Consider the following 16,748-nt stretch of genomic DNA (forward strand, 5'->3'; position numbering starts at 1 on the left):
GTTTACGAGATGATCATCTTTAGTACTCGAAAAAGCGAGAAGCAATGGTCATCGCTACACTAAGAGAATCCTAAGAGTCTCCTAACGGAGAACCCATTGCTAGAATACAAAAATAAAGGAGGCATCCCTGCAGATCCCAGGCTGGAAAGAGTTAACCAGAAAGAGCAGGAAGAAGCTTTCCCAAAGAGGGGGTTGAAGTAAACAGCAGAGGTCAATAAAGCAACATCTTCTCCCTACTTCCCCAGCATGGTTTTTTTCCTTCACCAATAAATACAAATTCCTCATTAACAAGTGACAAAGCAGGTAATCTGCCCACGACAAGGGGAAAAGGGGTTAGAGGCAGAAAGATTTTTTCTCTCCCCTTCTCTCCCATTATTATTTATCTTTTTTTTTTTTTTTTTTTTTTAACCAAAGCAGCCATTAAAAAAAGCAATCCACTGCAGAGGCAGGGAATCTTGTAGCTTTCTCACTGCAACTGGCAGGTAAAAGAGCTGCACTGTCTCCAAAGGGTAAAAACAACAAAAAATAGCTGCCACAGCAAAAGGTGAATGGGGAGGGAGAGGTCTGATCTTTTCAGAGCTTTCCATCTGAGTCTCTCAGTTTAAAAATCAAAGTCTGCAGACATTGTCTACTGAAAGCTGAAAAAAAAAAAAGTTTGAGTGGGAGGAGAAGGGGAAAAAAAAAAAGAAAAAAAAAAAAGAGGATGCTCTAGTAGAAAAGCCTTAAGCAAAAAAAGAAAAGGCCAGACCATGTCAAAAAGCCACCCAAGTGAGAAGAATTTTCTGTTGCCTCTGGGTTTTGAAGAGCATGAAGTGTCAGAGAAGCCCTGGGGTGGGGGAGCTCGTACCCAAGCAAAGAGGTAAACTGAGGAAGCAGTTCCAGCCACCGCGGGAAAACGAGCCAACGTGCCTTCAGCGGCCAAACGACAATCTGTCCCGGGAGAGCAGGAGGAGAGGGGGAGTCTGCCATCGCAGCTCAGCGGAGCACAATGGCAGCCCGTCGTTTCTGGGTACTGGGGGACACGCTCCCACCAGAACGGGGTTCGCTAAGGCTCAGTTTCACCCCCACGTGAAAGAGCAGCCGGACATCTTGGAGGGGCAGAGGTCAGGTCCCAGTGAGCTCTGCTGCCATCGCAAGGGGGGCGCGGGGGATCTCTCTACGCGGGGAACTGTGTCCTTGGAGAGACGCTGCCGGCTCTGAGCCTCTGTGACCTCTCTCCCTCCTGCACAAGGCTCACTCATCTCGGAGAGACTGTTCTGGAAGGGAGAGGAAGCCAGTTACCTTGATCAGCCAGCACTGCGCAGTCTCCCTCATCAACGCCTGGCAGCCAGAGAAGGGAAAAGGAGGCCTCTCATCTTTCCATGGCAGGAACAGGAAGACCAGGGATCGCACCACATGGAAGAACAGCCCTAATGCAGCAGACACACGTGCACACACGCTCCCAGACACACACTGCACACCCCTGGGACCAAGGTTAGCATGTTCAGACCTTCAGCAAGTACGAGATACGAGACAGCGCAGAGCAGTTTAGATCTCCAGGGGCTCTTTGGTCTTAGTTGATAGTCCTAGAAAAAAACCAACCTCTTCGGATTCGGTTGTAGCACAGCTGTGTAAGATCTATTTGATATTTAGTGTTTGGCAACCGCGAGAGGGGAGAACGGGACTGCATGTTACAGGAGAGGGGGAGGAATGGAAGTACAGTGCTGCGTTTCTAGGTGTACTCCTGGCCCTGCAGCTGGAGTCAGCGTATGGAGAACGGGGAAGAGGAAGGAGGGTTCCTGAGAGGACTGCTAATCCATCACCAGATGTTACACCAACAATGAGGTGGAGGAGACCCACCTTGGCCGAGACAGAGCAGCTGACTGCATGAAAATGCTGCCATTTAAAAGCTCAAAACTTTAGAGGGAACATAGACATGGTGGGAACGTTCTCAGCTCCAGCAGGTGACGTGGAGAGGAGAAGGTGAACACAGCTACACATATTCTGGGCAACGGAGAGAGAAGTTCTGAAAGAGTGCTGTTACCAGCCCCTTTCCTCTGTAGCTTTAGCTACCTGAGTCCTAGGCCTCTGATCAAACCTGCTCCACTGCTGTCACCTTTCTCCATGGGTTCATAGACCACAGAAGAAAGAATCAGAGCTGGGCAAGCACATCCTGCCCTGTTGAGCCGCACATACTCAGTGCCTTCACCGATTCATCAACTAAGACATGCCCAAGGACAAGACAGGCAATATCCAGTCCTTAATACAACACAGCCACGTCTGGTGACAACATGTTAAGAGATGGAAGCCAGAAGAAAGATGTTATGGGACAAACCAGATGTTTCATGGCCAACAACTCTAAACCAGGGGCCTCTAAGACAGGCTGGGAGCACAAAAGCAGAGTCAAGCTTTCAAGACCAAGATCACTGCAGTAAATTCATTCCATAACCCCTGCCCTAGGTTTGTATTTTATTCAGGAATTTAACATCCCCTCTGCAAATGCATGAATGCAGGCAACGTCCCCTCTACCAGATCACAGAGCAGCTCTGGGGAAAAAAAAAAAATCACCAGCTTACACTGCTTACAGACAATTCAAAGACCCCTGGTTGGGACTAAATTCCACTAAAGGCAAACCCCAGACTGCACTGCCATGCTGCTCAGTAGCATGATGGGAGAAGGAGGAGGTGGTGGCAATGGTTTAAAGAGACGGCCGCTCCTGCCCCTGCCAGCTTGTCCTACTCTGTGCATAGTGCGAAACAGTGCAGTCATTCATCAGAGAAAGTTCAGGACCAAGGAAACTAGGTTCCCTTTCAGCCAAACAATTAGAGGAAGGAGAGGCAGTTCTGTTTTAGCTGGGCCGGCACTGGACTTGCCCCTCTGAGCTGTCTTCATCGTCTGAGCCTCCAGCCCCACCACTGGTCAGTCCTGTAATCCGGTACCCCATGTTGAGCAACATCACCTCCAGTGGGTCTGCATTCATTCGTCTCTGGTTAGCTTGGGAAGCACCTTCCATGTCTACTACCACGCGGCCATTGAGGGTTTCACTCTGCAAGACAAGAAGGTAGAGAACTCAGCAAGGCAGAGCTAGCACCAAAGAGGGGCTGTTACTGCTGCTGCAACTCCAAAGAGATCCCAGAAGGAAAGACCAGTCTGTGTGTGACATCTCAGGACAACAAGATGGTCTTTCACTGCGGCTCTTACCTCTGGCCTAGGGTTCCACAGTCGTACAACTGGGTCAATGCCGCTGGTGGCCAGGAAGCAGTAACTGGGATGAGGCTGGAGACAGTTCACAATCGACTCATCTCCCTGCAGCACTCTAACGAGGTTGGTGGTTTCTTTCTCCCAGATGAAGAAGGAGCCGTCGTCTGACCCACTGACTATGTACTGTGCATTGCTAGGGTGAGAGGAGCAGAGGCTGGAGATGACAGCGCAGAGCCAAAGCTAGTCTCTAGCAGACACGAAAACCTCAGTTGGCGTCTATAATCAGCGGGCTGCCACCCCTCACGCTTACGGATCCAGATAAAGCTTTCTCTGGTGGCTCCCTCCATCCCCAGGATTCATGTTTTCAATCCCAACTGGCTTTTCTGAAATGCTAGCCCAACTGGGTCCTCTGTGGATCTGCTACTGAACCAGCTATTCATGCAGCCACACAAGGAAGAGTTTCTGTCATCTTTTTCAACCCTGCAAACCATTGTCAGCGTCATTTTACGAGCAGTCACATGGGGCTACGCGTGAGGCTTTATCCGATGGAAGAGAGCATTCTGCTGCTGCTCACACTCCTGTCCTGCATCCCTATTACGGTCTGCCAACGTACCTGCCAAAGAAATTGGCCTCTTTGATGTCTGTAGTAGTGTTACAGTGGCCACAATATCGAAATTTGTAGTCGTAGCTGCGCTCCCTCAGCACCATCTCATCCTCTGAGATGGAATCCTTGCGGCCCGTGGCTCGCAGCCGGATGGGGCCACCTCCTTTCTTGTCTTCAGCTGGAAGGACAACAGATTTCCCTCATCACAATTTGGGGAGGAACACGTTCTAAGCAAACAGCACTCTAGGAGATCCCAAGAGCGTTAGAGAAGAGCTAAGGACAATTCCAGCAGGGAGCAGGGCTTAGAGCACAAGCTTCCTTCCAGATTATCTCCTGGTACATCAGACTCCTTTATCATCCTCTCGCTCAAGAGCGAACCAGGACCAGGCGCAAGGAAAGGACGGGCTCAGGCCAGTTTTTGTGCATAGTAACAATCAATCTCTCTCAGGAGTTGGAGCTTTACTTCAGAGGGGCAGTTTAAGGAGAAAAACCCTTGTCCGATCATTAGATTTGAGTATAACCTTGAAGAACCACACTGAAGACGGGCACTCACCGTTATCGCTCTTGGAGAAGAGGGCTGCATTGATGTCTCTGTCTAGTGCATCGCAGGCGCTGCTGTGTGCTTGTTCTGGGAACTTCCCTTTAAAGTCATCCAGACACTCCAGTGCTTCTGCCACGTACTTGAGTTCAAAGAGACAGCGGGCAAGACGGAAATGGGCCTTCAGGTGGCATGGATTCAAGGATATGGCCTTCAAGCAGTCTCTTAAAGCATCGTAATGGTCCCCATCCCTGAAGAAAAGGGAGGTTTGGATTAGATAACCCAAGCAGAAACAGCGTGCATTTTCCACTGCCATTTCCCATCCCTTGTATCCCTCTCAAGCGTGCTGTTTCCAGCTCTCTCTGTGCAAGCAGACACCCCACAAGCTCACGTACTAACAGCATTTGCTGTTTCCCAGGGGCACCATCTGACCAAGCCCAGCTTCTCGAACACACCTCCACACACATCCAGGCAGCCCTGTAATACCACCAGGCAGGGAAGCCCAGCAAGTCTTGACCTGCCATTTTAAATCCGCCAGAGCAGAGCTTGCCGATAGAACACATTTAGGGAAGCCCTTTGAAGATGGAGGATGCACAAACCCTCTGGCCAAGCAGACACAAGGCCTCTCCTGCAAGGCGAGCGGGGCCTCGGCAGAGCACGGCAGCTCACGCGTGCCCCTTTGTGGACGCACAGCGTGGCAGCATGTTTCCCTTGCCCACAGCCACTTGTAGCCCTCAAGAAGGAGCTACAGAACCACCACACTTCATAGCCCTGATGGAGACACATCTAAAGCAGCAGTTTTTTCCCACCTTTATAAGAAAAACCTTGAAGTTTTAGAAATAAGCGTTATAGCAGACTGGTAACATAATGGATATTTATATCCTGTTTACAGTTACTGGAGACTATGCTTGATTTCCCAAAGCTCCACAGCTGTGGGAATAAAAATGCCTCTGCTTGTGCTCTGGAAGCAGGAGGTACGTGACAAGCCTTCCATGCTGATGTTCGGTTCAGAGAGAGGCTGAGAAGTCAGCCAGGGCTGGGATGCCTGGTGTACCAGCATCGAGCCTAAACTCTTCAGAGACACCACAATCTGCCTTAAGAGAGTGCCAAGTCTCCCTGTGATGGCTAATAATGATAATATTAACGTTTCACACCTGTAAACAGACCAAAGTCTGAAACAGTCCCAAGGGGAATGGGGTGAACTGCCCTGTACCTCCTACAAGACAACTTTAGATCACGTGGAGCCTTTGTCAGGGTGCTCTTGTGTCTCTACTCATTAAAGGGAGCTCCACATCTTTGGGTTATGTGCTAAACAGCACTTATTCAGTGCCACCAGCAGATACTGGCCACATATCGCACCTCACTAGCACACAGAAGATGGAGTGCCTTGTCCACAAGATCTGCAGCAGAGCAGAAGAGACAAGGTTCTTGAGGGCTGTCTTTGCAGCACTGTGTGTTAATCCCGGAGGCTGGATGCACAGCACCAGACCACTTTCATTCAAAGAAAGGGGGAATGCAAGTTACCTGTTACGATGAGAAATGGGTGCCTCGCATTTTCAGAGCTGATCGGGCTATTAGCTGCTTCGCCACCCTCAAAAATCCTTCAACCTCAACTACCAGTGTCAGACGGCCCAACAGACTGGTGTAAAAAGGGACACGTGGAGCTGTAAAGCAAGCACCGACTTCTCCCACTGTTACAGGTTTGACTCGGCTTGTGCAAAAATCCTCTAACTAGAAATCAGCCAACACAGACTGCTAAAAGCAATCTGGAGAGCGATGCAGTTGGTTCTTACGAGCAGATTTTAAAAGGACAGCCCTAGAAGCGCTGCAGAGTATGAGGAGCATCGAAGGGAGATGAGCGAGGGGAGGTTAGGAAATTACAAACCTTCCTTTTTTCTAGATCTCTCCGTTATTCAAAGAACGAGGCCAAAGCAAGACCTGGAGCATTCTGCAGGGTGGCCTGTAGCTGCTCCTGCTCCAAACGTGAAGGGCACCTTAGAGCCACACAGTGGGTGACCGTCCAACTGCGTCACCCTTCTTCTCAGTGACATCCCCGCCACCTTCTGCCGTACACCAATACCTGTTCCTACCAGAGAAGCGCTCTGTCTTTTCTGCACCTGAGAAATATCAGCTCAGTACTATTTAAGTTCTAATCATTGCACGCCACACAAACCCATGGTGCGTGTATTTTCACATCTTCCTGCTACCGAAAACTGTAGCAGAGCACTAGCTGACACACAGGAAGGTTGAGATCTGCCAACATCCTTCGGGGAAAAACCATTCCTATAAGAAAAACGCCATTCATGAGATCACCCTCAGCTTCTGCCTTCCATTCCTTAATCGCAAACTATTGTTCTTCTCCCTCTGAACGCTGAGGTCTTTTTGAGGCAGCTCCCAAATCTCTCCTGTTGCAAAACAGCCAGTAGGCCAGTTACCAACAGTCACAACAACCGCTGGCTGTTCTTTATCTTGGCAAGAAGACAGGCGAATTCATACTGTGGATTTCAGCAGGGAGAGGAGAAGGATATCCTCACAAAAGCAAATGTAGATGAAGGACCACAGCTATTTTAAATATGCTAATGGCAAGTCATGCTACTCAGTCTTACTCTGCTCAAGGGGACAGATACTAAAATAACTCGGCTGTATCTTACAGATGCAGCCCTGGCTATTGGTCAGAGAAGACATTACCTACTGCAGAGGAGAACAGCGTATTTTGCAACAATTAAGACAGAACTTCCCCCAGCCACCAAGGCACCAGCTGTCACCTCCCCAGGTCCCTCAGAGAGATTTGTTTCCAGGCAAGGGGAGTGTGGAGGATCTGGGGGAGCGCGGGAGCCACTAGGTCACCTCCGACTACCTGCAGTACAAGTTACTTGGATAAAGTAGCAACCAAAGCCACTCCAGGCGGTCCTGCAACAGTCTTCTCTCACGAGATAGGAAGTTCTCAAGCATAGTAACCATTACCTCATCTGTTGACAAGCAGATTGAGAGCCATACTCCAATGCAGATCAGAACTATCCAAAGAAACACGAACACCCTTGGATACACTCATAATGCTGTTGCTCACAAGTGGATTTTTTGGTTTCTTTTTAAACAGGAAAGGAACAGAACATTACTCAGCGCGCCAGTAGGCAAAAAGATGAGCTGCTACCAGCTGTGCTTGCCGGTGCAGTATCTGTGGCTACAATTTCTCCAACACACGCTGCAGTGCACCCCCTTGTCCTGTGCCAGAAGTGAGACCCACTTTACAGCTTGATCTAATGACCCCAACCCTGCACAGGGAGCCCGGGTACTTCGCAGTGGACAACAAGGACAACGTGGTTCTCAGAAGTCAGGCATCAGCACTGCCTGTGATGCTAAATTCTCTGATATTCTCCGCTTCCTTACCATTTGCGCTTCATGTAGGCAGCGGCTCTGTTTCCGTACAGCATGGCGTTGTTGGGGGCTTTCTGCACTGCTTTGCTGTACAGCTGGATGGCTTGAGTCCACAGCTGGCAAGCGAAGGCCTCGTTGGCTTGCTGTTTGATTCGCTCCAGATACGGAGGTAACTCCACCTGGGGACTGAAGGGGAAGAAGAAAGGAGCACAGGTAAGTCTCAAATGCTCTGTTTACTTCAGTTAAATGTCTGCAGTGTTTTGTTCTACCTTAGCAAGTCCCAGCAACCCAAAAGTTTCAGAAAAAGGCAGAAGAAACCATGTACCTGAAAAACCTGAATTTAGGAGGAAAGTTTCTTTTTGACCATCATTTGATTGTTTCCATTTTTTCTTTATATACAGACATCCACTCAAAATTGACCAGTGTGTATCTTAAACATCTAATGCCTCAGACTTCATCAATTCCTCTTTGCTTTGACTGCATTAAAAAAACCCAAACATTCCCAATCCTCTTTTAGCAACATATAACAGAACGGAAATTCAGAAGGAAACCAAGCATCTGAGTTCACTGGGCTGCACAAGGCCCATGCTCAGGCAACCCAAAATTCCAGCCACATCTCTGCTGCCGTGGTGGAGGGGCCATCTAGAGGAAACAAGCTGAAAGCATTCACCAAAGTGACTTTGGTGGAACCTAGACTACCCATATATGGTATTAAGCAACTGTGTCTTGACTTTTCACCATGTGTCATCAGCTGGAAGAAAAACAGTCAGCAAGATGTGCTTCCAGTCTGCTTCTGCTTCACCCCAACTGCATTTTGTGCTTAAAAAAAGCAAGCAGCAGGAACTATGGAAGAGGGGTCTCCACCCGTTCCTGGCTCACGAGTAAGGACTCCAGCGGCACCGTCGTAAAGCAATTTTGGTCACTTCAGTTCAGTTTGTAGCAGGCAGGTGCCCAAAAAGATGACAAAGGGAAGCAAGGCTCCTCTCCCATTTACCAAGACATAGTTCTTGCAGGCCAGGAAGTACTAACCACTCAGAACACCTCGCTTCCAGGCCTGAAAAGTCATTTTTAAGTTTTGTCTGCAGCAATTTGTCATAAGAGGGGAAAAATCCTCATGGACAACATTTCTCCCAGGACGCTCTTGCCTGTTGTGACTCTTGTTCATAGACCACGCACCAGAAGCAAATACAGCTCCTAGGACAGAGGCCACTTGACAACCAAGACAATACACCAAACGGATTTGCACTTCACACCTTGTTTAGCAGGACCTAAGCCTGGCAAGAGGAAAAGGACACGAAGAAAGCCGTAGGGCTTTCATGTATGTAGATCTGTCCGCTTACCTCACGTGTGCTCTGCCTTCGGACAAGCGGAAGCCGTTGCTGTGGAGGTGGATGCCATTCGACACTCCATTGGTAGAGGTCTTTCCATTCTGCACTTCTGAAGGTTAGGAAAAAAGTAAATTACAGCCATGCTAAGTATCAATGTAGATTACACAAACTAGTATCTGAACCTTCAGAATTTTATTTTACAGCAGAATCAAGCCAATGCCACAGCCCCATTCAGAGCAGAAATAAAACTTCCCTTATTCCATACGCGCCCCCCATCCTCCAGCCACCTGCATTTGATTTGCCTTCTTACATTTACTACAAAATCTCTGCAGTATCTTTCACCATAAACTCTAGAACAGAAAACCCAGATAAAACGTAGAAGTAAGTATACACACACAAAGAGAGGGCAGCTGGAACTGCCTTCAGATTGAGACCAGGCCATAATCAGAGGACCTGACTGATCACCAGAAGCCTCACAATTAAAACTGCAGAAGCATTTAGTACTGTTAGCAACTTTGCATTTTAGATTCACTCGGATAAAGAATAAATATCTCACAAAAAGAGATAAGTTGTTGAACATTTAATAGGAAGATGAGGGGAACCACTGGAAGAATACAATAAAGGAATTCCATATACTTTTTTTTTCCTTTCTTTCTTTTCTTACCCTGCTGCTCAAGGAGTGGTTACAAGCTGAAGCAATCCTCTGAAGGTCACGCAGGCACATCACCTGCCATTTCTATAGAAAATATTCAGCTTCAAGCTTTACAAACTGCATTTACATTGCAGCTGGGAGTGTTCCTGCAGCCACTTCACAGGTTGGGAAACCGGTGACTCTGTCCAACCAGTCTACCGGACTGCTCAGAGATGTCAGTGCACAGAAATGTGCACACACACGAAATTCAGCCATGGTACTGATGTCGCCTTTTCCCAGCCTTTGCCTGAGCTTTCTGTGCCCAACAGGGTGGAGCATTTGCTGCAACCGCGGCACTGCGAGCCTGTTCAAATGCTGTCCTGCCATTTAAAGCATGACCTCTCCAAATCATAGAGTCACAGAACGGTTTGGGTTGGAAAGGACCTTGAAGCCCATCCAGTGCCACCCCCTGCCCTGGGCAGGGACACCTCCCACCAGACCAGGTTGCTTCAAGCCCCCTCCAACCTGGCCTTGAACCCCTCCAGGGATGGGGCAGTCACAGCTTCTCTGGGCAACCTGGGCCAGGCTCTCACCACCTTTACAGCAAAGGATTTCTTCCCCAGATCTCATCTCCATCTCCCCTCTTTCAGTGTCAAACTGTTCCCCCTTGTCCTATGGTTCCCCTCCCTGATCACGAGTTCCCCCCCAGCTTTCCTGGAGCCCCTTGAGGGACTGGAAGGGGCTCTAACATCTCCCTGGAGCCTTCTCTTCTCCAGGCTGAACCCCCCCAACTCTCTCAGCCTGTCCTCACAGCAGAGAGGCTCCAGCCATCGCAGCATCTCCATGGCCTCCTCTGGCCCCATTGTCCTTCCTGTGCTGAGGACTCCAAAGCTGGATGCAGTACTCCAAGTGGATTCTCACCAGAGCAGAGTAGAGGGGCAGAATCACCTCACTCGACCTGCTGGCCACACTTCTTTTGATGTAGCCCAGATACCACAGTACAGATCACCCACATGCCTTCCAGAGAGAAGAGAAAGGCAGGCAGGGCATAGATTTGCCACCAGGATGTGAGTGTTAGATTAAGGCCCGAGGCACGCTGAGTACACAGATCAAACTCTGCCAGAGCCCTCCCAGAATACGGAACGGGCCGAGCAGGGAACACTCCCTGATAAGAGTCAGCCTCTGCTCGGAGAATAACGTCGCAGCCATTCGTACTGTCTGCAGTATCTGTGTACGAACAGGCCCTGAAAGAAGCAGGGCCAGGAATAAAAAAGCTTTTGGATTTACTTCCTCGTCAAATAAATGACTTTTTGATTCAACTATCTCACCACCAGAAGGGATATTAGTGCCAGGCCAGATTCTTAGACTAGGGAAGAGATTGTTCTGTCTCCTTCCTAATGGGCGTATATGGAGATAACAGATGTAGTCTACATTTTACTAATAAGTTTAAAAAAAATAAAAAACATATACCACTTCCATGCCTGTCCAAAAAGTTTTCCCCCTTAGTTGAGGGCAGGATACCAAGACCTCAACCACTCTATGAAGTCTACGTTATCCTTTGTGCACAGCTTTAAACATTCTCCTTAGCTCACACAGGCACACACCTCTCAACAGGCCACTTCTCCTTCCTAGATACATGTTTTCTCACTCTCTAGAAGAGTTTCAGAACCTAGAGTATGAACTGCACACTGCAGAAACAGCCCAGCAACAGCCTTGCCCTACTTCAGTTTCCTGGTTCCTGCCCACATAGGGCTGCACCCTGAAAAAGAGCTGCGTAGTACGAGATTTTGAGGTAACGGGCACAAACTTGAACATAAGAAGTTCCATCTAAACATGAGGAGGAACTCCTTCACTTTGAGGGTGGCAGAGCCCTGGAACAGGCTGCCCAGAGAGGTGGTGGAGTCTCCGTCTCTGGAGACATTCAAAACCCGCCTGGAAACGTTCCTGTGCGACCTGCTCTGGGTGGACCTGCTCTGGCAGGGGGTTGGACTAGATGATCTCCAGAGGTCCCTTTCAACCCCATAGCATTCTGTGACTCTGTGATTCTACAATTTCACTCTGCCTTCCACTCACTTTCATGACAGCATCATACTCACCCCCTGAAGTATGGCACTTCTTTGGGAGAAGAAAAGTGTATGGTCGCTGTTTGTACGTTAGATCAAACAAATAGACCTAAGGAACGAAGAAAGAGAATGAGACAAAAGAGTCGGTGAAACATAGATGTTCAAGCCACAGAAGTAAAACAGGGCTAGAGGGATATATGGTGCCACATTTATGTTTTGCTAGTTCCAATTTTCTAACTAGGAATCTTGTTTATAGACAGGTACACACAGGATGACAGCAGTACCAGTGGCATGTTCCATTCCAGCACTGGGTTCAGAAAGAATAATGCTGAGAAATGAGGTGAGAAAGCCCTCTCCACACCTACAGAACTTAAAAAAATGACCTGACCACAAACTACCCTGTTCAGAAAGCTTCAACTCTAAACCCCTTAATTAACACACTGATCATAAACAAATCATTTATTGGCAGAAAAGAGGTGATACGCTATATCAAGGTAGAATTTTCTCTAAGCTGAAGCCAGGACTTCCTGAGAAACTCCAAAAGCAGCCCTGTGAAGCCCAAATTTCAAACCATACTGGTATAGGGATTAACAGCCCCGACCAGACCTGCAATTCATCTAACTCAGCACCTTCTCTTGAAGAGAATGAGCGCAAGTGTGAGAAAGAGACCTGTGGAGGACAACCACAGAGTAACCTGCCCACAAGCAAAGTTCCTGCTTAATCCACGCTGATTAACGCTGTCAGGAGGATTTTCTCATTTCACTGATAGGCTTTACAAAAGATCCATGAATATCAGCCAATGCTTAAAATTAAAGCAATCAATGTTCCAGGTGAAAGCCTTTGCTTCTGCAAGTTCCTTATTCGCTAGATTCTATTACAGAAGCAGTTTGATGTTTCAAGAATGAGTTATGAAATCTTTTCTAGGTCAGCAAAGGTCAGTTCCAGAACTCTGTTGATTTTTCCTCTTCCAGAGAGTGATATGTGAGTCGGAAAACCAGAACAGAACGTGGTTCAAGTTTGATCAGTGGTAACACAGCAAATAAATCCCTAATACCAAGCATTCAGTCCAGACAAATCACAAAGCAAGTTTAAAATCAACAGTATTACCCACAGAGGAGTTGTTATACCCGTTTTCAAGAATGCACAACAAGGTATGGTTACCCAACAAACACAACCCCACGTGGAGCTTTCTGCCAAACTTCAGCTGCCTTCTCACCTGCTCCCCTCCCATGTTGACTAAGAGCTCAGTGCCATCAGGACTGAAGGTGACGTATGTGGCCACCAGAACTCTCAGCCGGTTGTTGTAGTCTGGCAGCTTCACTGGGAGATGCCCTGCGGAGAGAAGAGGTTCATAAACATCAGCGTAACTGGTAACCGTTGTCTTTGTCCTACCCCAGCTGCTCCCTTTTACAAGAGGTTGCTTGGAAAGCAATGCCTTGAAGCACATGCACCCAAGTGATTTTTCATTTCCTACTGCTGTTTATTGAACCCTTCCATCAGCCACCAAAACACACAGATGTGCGTAGCTGCCTTTTCACAAGTTCTAAGTATCAATCGTGCAAGGCCATCGCCGTACGAAGAGAAAGCTGGATTCTAACTCGCTTGCTAAGAATGAAGTCTGCAGAACCCAGCAAATCTCAGGTGCGGGGATTCACTGCAGATTTGTTTTCTGTGATTTGTGGTCATCTGCAAATAAATACCTCCATTTTCAACCCTCTCATGAAGTTTCCTTAATAAAGCCCTTAGCACAACCCAACCAAGGCTCCTAAATATTCAGCTCACACACAGGTTCTTTTGCTTCAGACAGCAGATGTGTTGCATGACCAATCCAGGGGACCTAAGAAATCCTCTAGCGGGACTCATCAGAAGCAAGACTGTCAAAACTGGTCTGCTGAACGTGCTGGTCTGAGATTCTTTAAGAAAAAAACCAAACATTTGGGGGGAAAAATAAGATAGTAAATAATGAGCAGTGGAGAAGAATGTCATCGAGATTGCCCAGATACTGCATCGCTGATTCTTCATCTGCAGGATGAGGACAAGCCACTTCCCTTCTGGGCCAAAAACATTTTGAACAGTAGCTTTGCTGGGACCAGTTCCAGGAGAAAGCCTACAGCACCCAGGTTATACCACCAAGGTTATCCAACCCTTGGCTTTCCAATAAAAGTGACAAAATGACATTTACGCTAGACAAGAAGAAGTAAGGCCAGGTCACCACCACACACCACTGCCAAATCAGGGAAAGCTGGGCAGGTAACATAAGCAAGAATTCACAGCATTGAAGTTAATAATCTGCAATTCCATGAAACATCCCTGTATCAGAGAAAAACTCTTCCAAGCAGTGGTTTCTTGTGTGATGGGTAGAACTGCGCTTCTTCAGGCTTTAACTTAAAAGTCCCATCAGTCACCCCCAGCACAGGTCCCAATACCTGCCACGTAGTACTGCGCCGCACCGTCCGGGAGGGGTTTCTGCCGGTCACAGAACGTGTGTACTCCAGCTGAAGGACTCTGCTTCATGCTTTTTCTAATGAGAAAGAAGAACAGTCTTACAACAACGGCATTCGACTGCTGGAAGCCTGATCTATGCTGACACTTCTTGTTCACACACAAGGATGAGACCTCATGCCTATAGAGCTGTGCAGTCACAAGCCTGCCCCGCACCACCCCAGCGCGCTCACGCAGATCAGAAAGACTCTGGGTGATAGAAAACACTGGGTAAAACTGCACGGTGAGACAGGTGAGTGCCAGAGAAGAGAAGGTTCTGGGGAGACCTTATAGCAGCCTTCCAGTACATAACGGGGGCCTACAGGGAGATGGGGACTCTTTATCAGGGAGTGGAGCGATAGGATGAGGGGGAACTGTTTTAAACTGAAAGAGGGGAGATTGAGATGGGATCTGGGGAAGAAATTCTTTGCTGTGAGGGTGGTGAGAGCCTGGCCCAGGTTGCCCAGAGAAGCTGTGACTGCCCCATCCCTGGAGGGGTTCAAGGCCAGGTTGGAGGGGGCTTGGAGCAACCTGGTCTGGTGGGAGGTGTCCCTGCCCAGGGCAGGGGGTGGCACTGGATGGTCTTTAAGGTCCCTTCCAACCTGAACCATTCTATGATTCTATGATCATTGCAACCCCCTCTTCCCATCAGAGCCTTGAACAGATTTCTGCACCGCTCTGCACCAGATTTCTGCACCAGAAGTCCCAGTTGCCATTACCTGTGGTTGTGGATCATGCGTATGTCGTAGAGCCGCACAAAGGGTCCGCTCGCCCCTACTGCTAAGTAGTTGTTGTCTTGGGGGTTGACTGTCAGGCATTTGGCCTCCACCAGCTGCCCGCAGTACTCTGTCAGGTCTATCAGGACTTCGGAACGTTTGCTGTTCTCTCGCAGATCGTACTGTCTGCAAAGGGAAAGAGAGTCAGTGTCAGCAGGTAACAGCAGCAGCAAGAAGAGAGAGGTTAGTTTTCCATGGGGACCAAAGTGAAGACCGCTCAAAGCAGCACGTTTATACCCCTCAGTAGTGACCTACACTTAATTATCCGGCTTGTGCACGAAGAGATGATGTTAATGACATTAACAGTTATCCGTGCTACAGGTTACTGGAACCATCTCAGCTCAATATACACTAGGCCTCAACATCAGGATAACCATTAAAACCAGCTCTATAATGTGCACGGATTTAATCAAGTTCCAAATTAAACTCCAGGTCATGATCTCACAAACAGTAGCTCATATGAGAAGCATAACAGACCCTCATAGTAACATTACTCATTTAAAAGTCTCAATGACGCTGGAGGGAAGCATTGCTCAGTGTTCTAACTCCCTTCACTTTGACATGGCTGTTCTTTTCTTGGCCTCCCTTTTCAGTGGGGGGAAAACAGAGGAGCTGAGAAGAGTGTTTATCAGAGGAGTCTACATTTCAAGATGAATCCTTCCAGTTTCAGGAAAGGGAGAGATTAGTTTAAGCTTTTTAGGCCAGACAGTCTCTCTTCAGATCTGTGCATAGTACATACTGCCATGGATCCTAATCCAATTAATTTCGGGGAAGAACAACTAGAGTTCTGTACCTGATTAGCCCGTCTTCTGCTGCACTCCAGAAGGTGTTAGGCCACATGGGAGCTGTGGCAATTCGCTTCACTCTGTTGGTGTGATCTCCAAACATGTGGATGGTCTCCTTGACGGTCAAGTCATGGACGTGCACCTTGGAATCTGCAGCTCCCGTGATGAGGATCCGATCCCCTGAATGGGGCAAGAACTGCGGGAGAGAGATTTGATACTCAAACTTGGGAAGCGCTGGGGCTGGTCACACAGACATCGCTGAGTCCTGGCAGGCCACAGGGCAGTTTGCTTTTTTAATGCAATTTTTTCTTAACATTAGAAATATTAAATTATTTCGGGAGGGAAATTGCTTGCAGGAAAAATATTTCCCAGCAAGGATCTGTTCTCTTGCTGCTTCAGTTGCTGATTTTGTCAGCCGTTTATTCCTTCCAATCCCATACCTTGACAGAAAAGATGTTTGCAGTATGTCCTGTGTGCATCGAAAGGAGTTTCTTGTGGTGCAGAGGATCCCAGACAATGGTATGCTGGTCATCAGAGCCAGAGGCCAACAAGCTAAAAGAAAGAGAAGTATGAGTTGTGTATTCTTCTGTTCTAAGCTGTGACTGATTTCTTAGAGTGGTTTGACCACAGACAGTCATTAAGTTAATTCAGCTCTAAAAAGCCTACTTCCTCTCTCTCTTTTCTCAGCCATGTGTTCTCGTTGCTCCCCCTGCGCCAATCCATTCAGCCAGTTCAGGGAGCTAAACCAGCCAAATATCAACTCCACAGAATATAAAGCCATTTTCATTGGTTTAGCTCATCGGACCAGCTCACCACAGATTCAGATGGCACAGGAGAAAACAATAGGATTATTTGGTCAACAACAAAATGCAGGGCCTCCCTTTTCCTTTTTAGCCCAGCTGCATTAACGGCTCCACATCATCCCCAAGCCAACAAAAAAAGCCCCAAAATCGTTCCTGGATTTTGGATGTGCCCAAGCAGTCCCAA

General features: G+C 48.0%; 1 protein-coding gene across 1 annotated transcript in view; it reads right to left on the reverse strand.

The window, feature by feature from the left end:
- Positions 1–406: 406 nt before the first annotated feature.
- WDTC1 (WD and tetratricopeptide repeats 1) overlaps positions 407–16,748 on the reverse strand; it is a 28,716-nt gene continuing 12,374 nt past the window's right edge. The window contains exons 5-16 of the mRNA XM_074162156.1: positions 16,202–16,313; positions 15,770–15,957; positions 14,920–15,102; positions 14,146–14,240; positions 12,936–13,051; positions 11,753–11,828; positions 9,038–9,134; positions 7,710–7,883; positions 4,338–4,573; positions 3,794–3,962; positions 3,181–3,373; positions 407–3,025 (exon numbers count right to left, since the gene is read on the reverse strand). Coding sequence (XP_074018257.1) covers positions 2,828–3,025; positions 3,181–3,373; positions 3,794–3,962; positions 4,338–4,573; positions 7,710–7,883; positions 9,038–9,134; positions 11,753–11,828; positions 12,936–13,051; positions 14,146–14,240; positions 14,920–15,102; positions 15,770–15,957; positions 16,202–16,313 — 1,837 coding nt within the window. The 3' untranslated portion in view covers positions 407–2,827. The remainder of the gene's footprint in view (positions 3,026–3,180; positions 3,374–3,793; positions 3,963–4,337; positions 4,574–7,709; positions 7,884–9,037; positions 9,135–11,752; positions 11,829–12,935; positions 13,052–14,145; positions 14,241–14,919; positions 15,103–15,769; positions 15,958–16,201; positions 16,314–16,748) is intronic.

Source organism: Numenius arquata, chromosome 21 (genome assembly GCF_964106895.1).
Source record: "Numenius arquata chromosome 21, bNumArq3.hap1.1, whole genome shotgun sequence".
NCBI lineage: Eukaryota > Metazoa > Chordata > Aves > Charadriiformes > Scolopacidae > Numenius > Numenius arquata.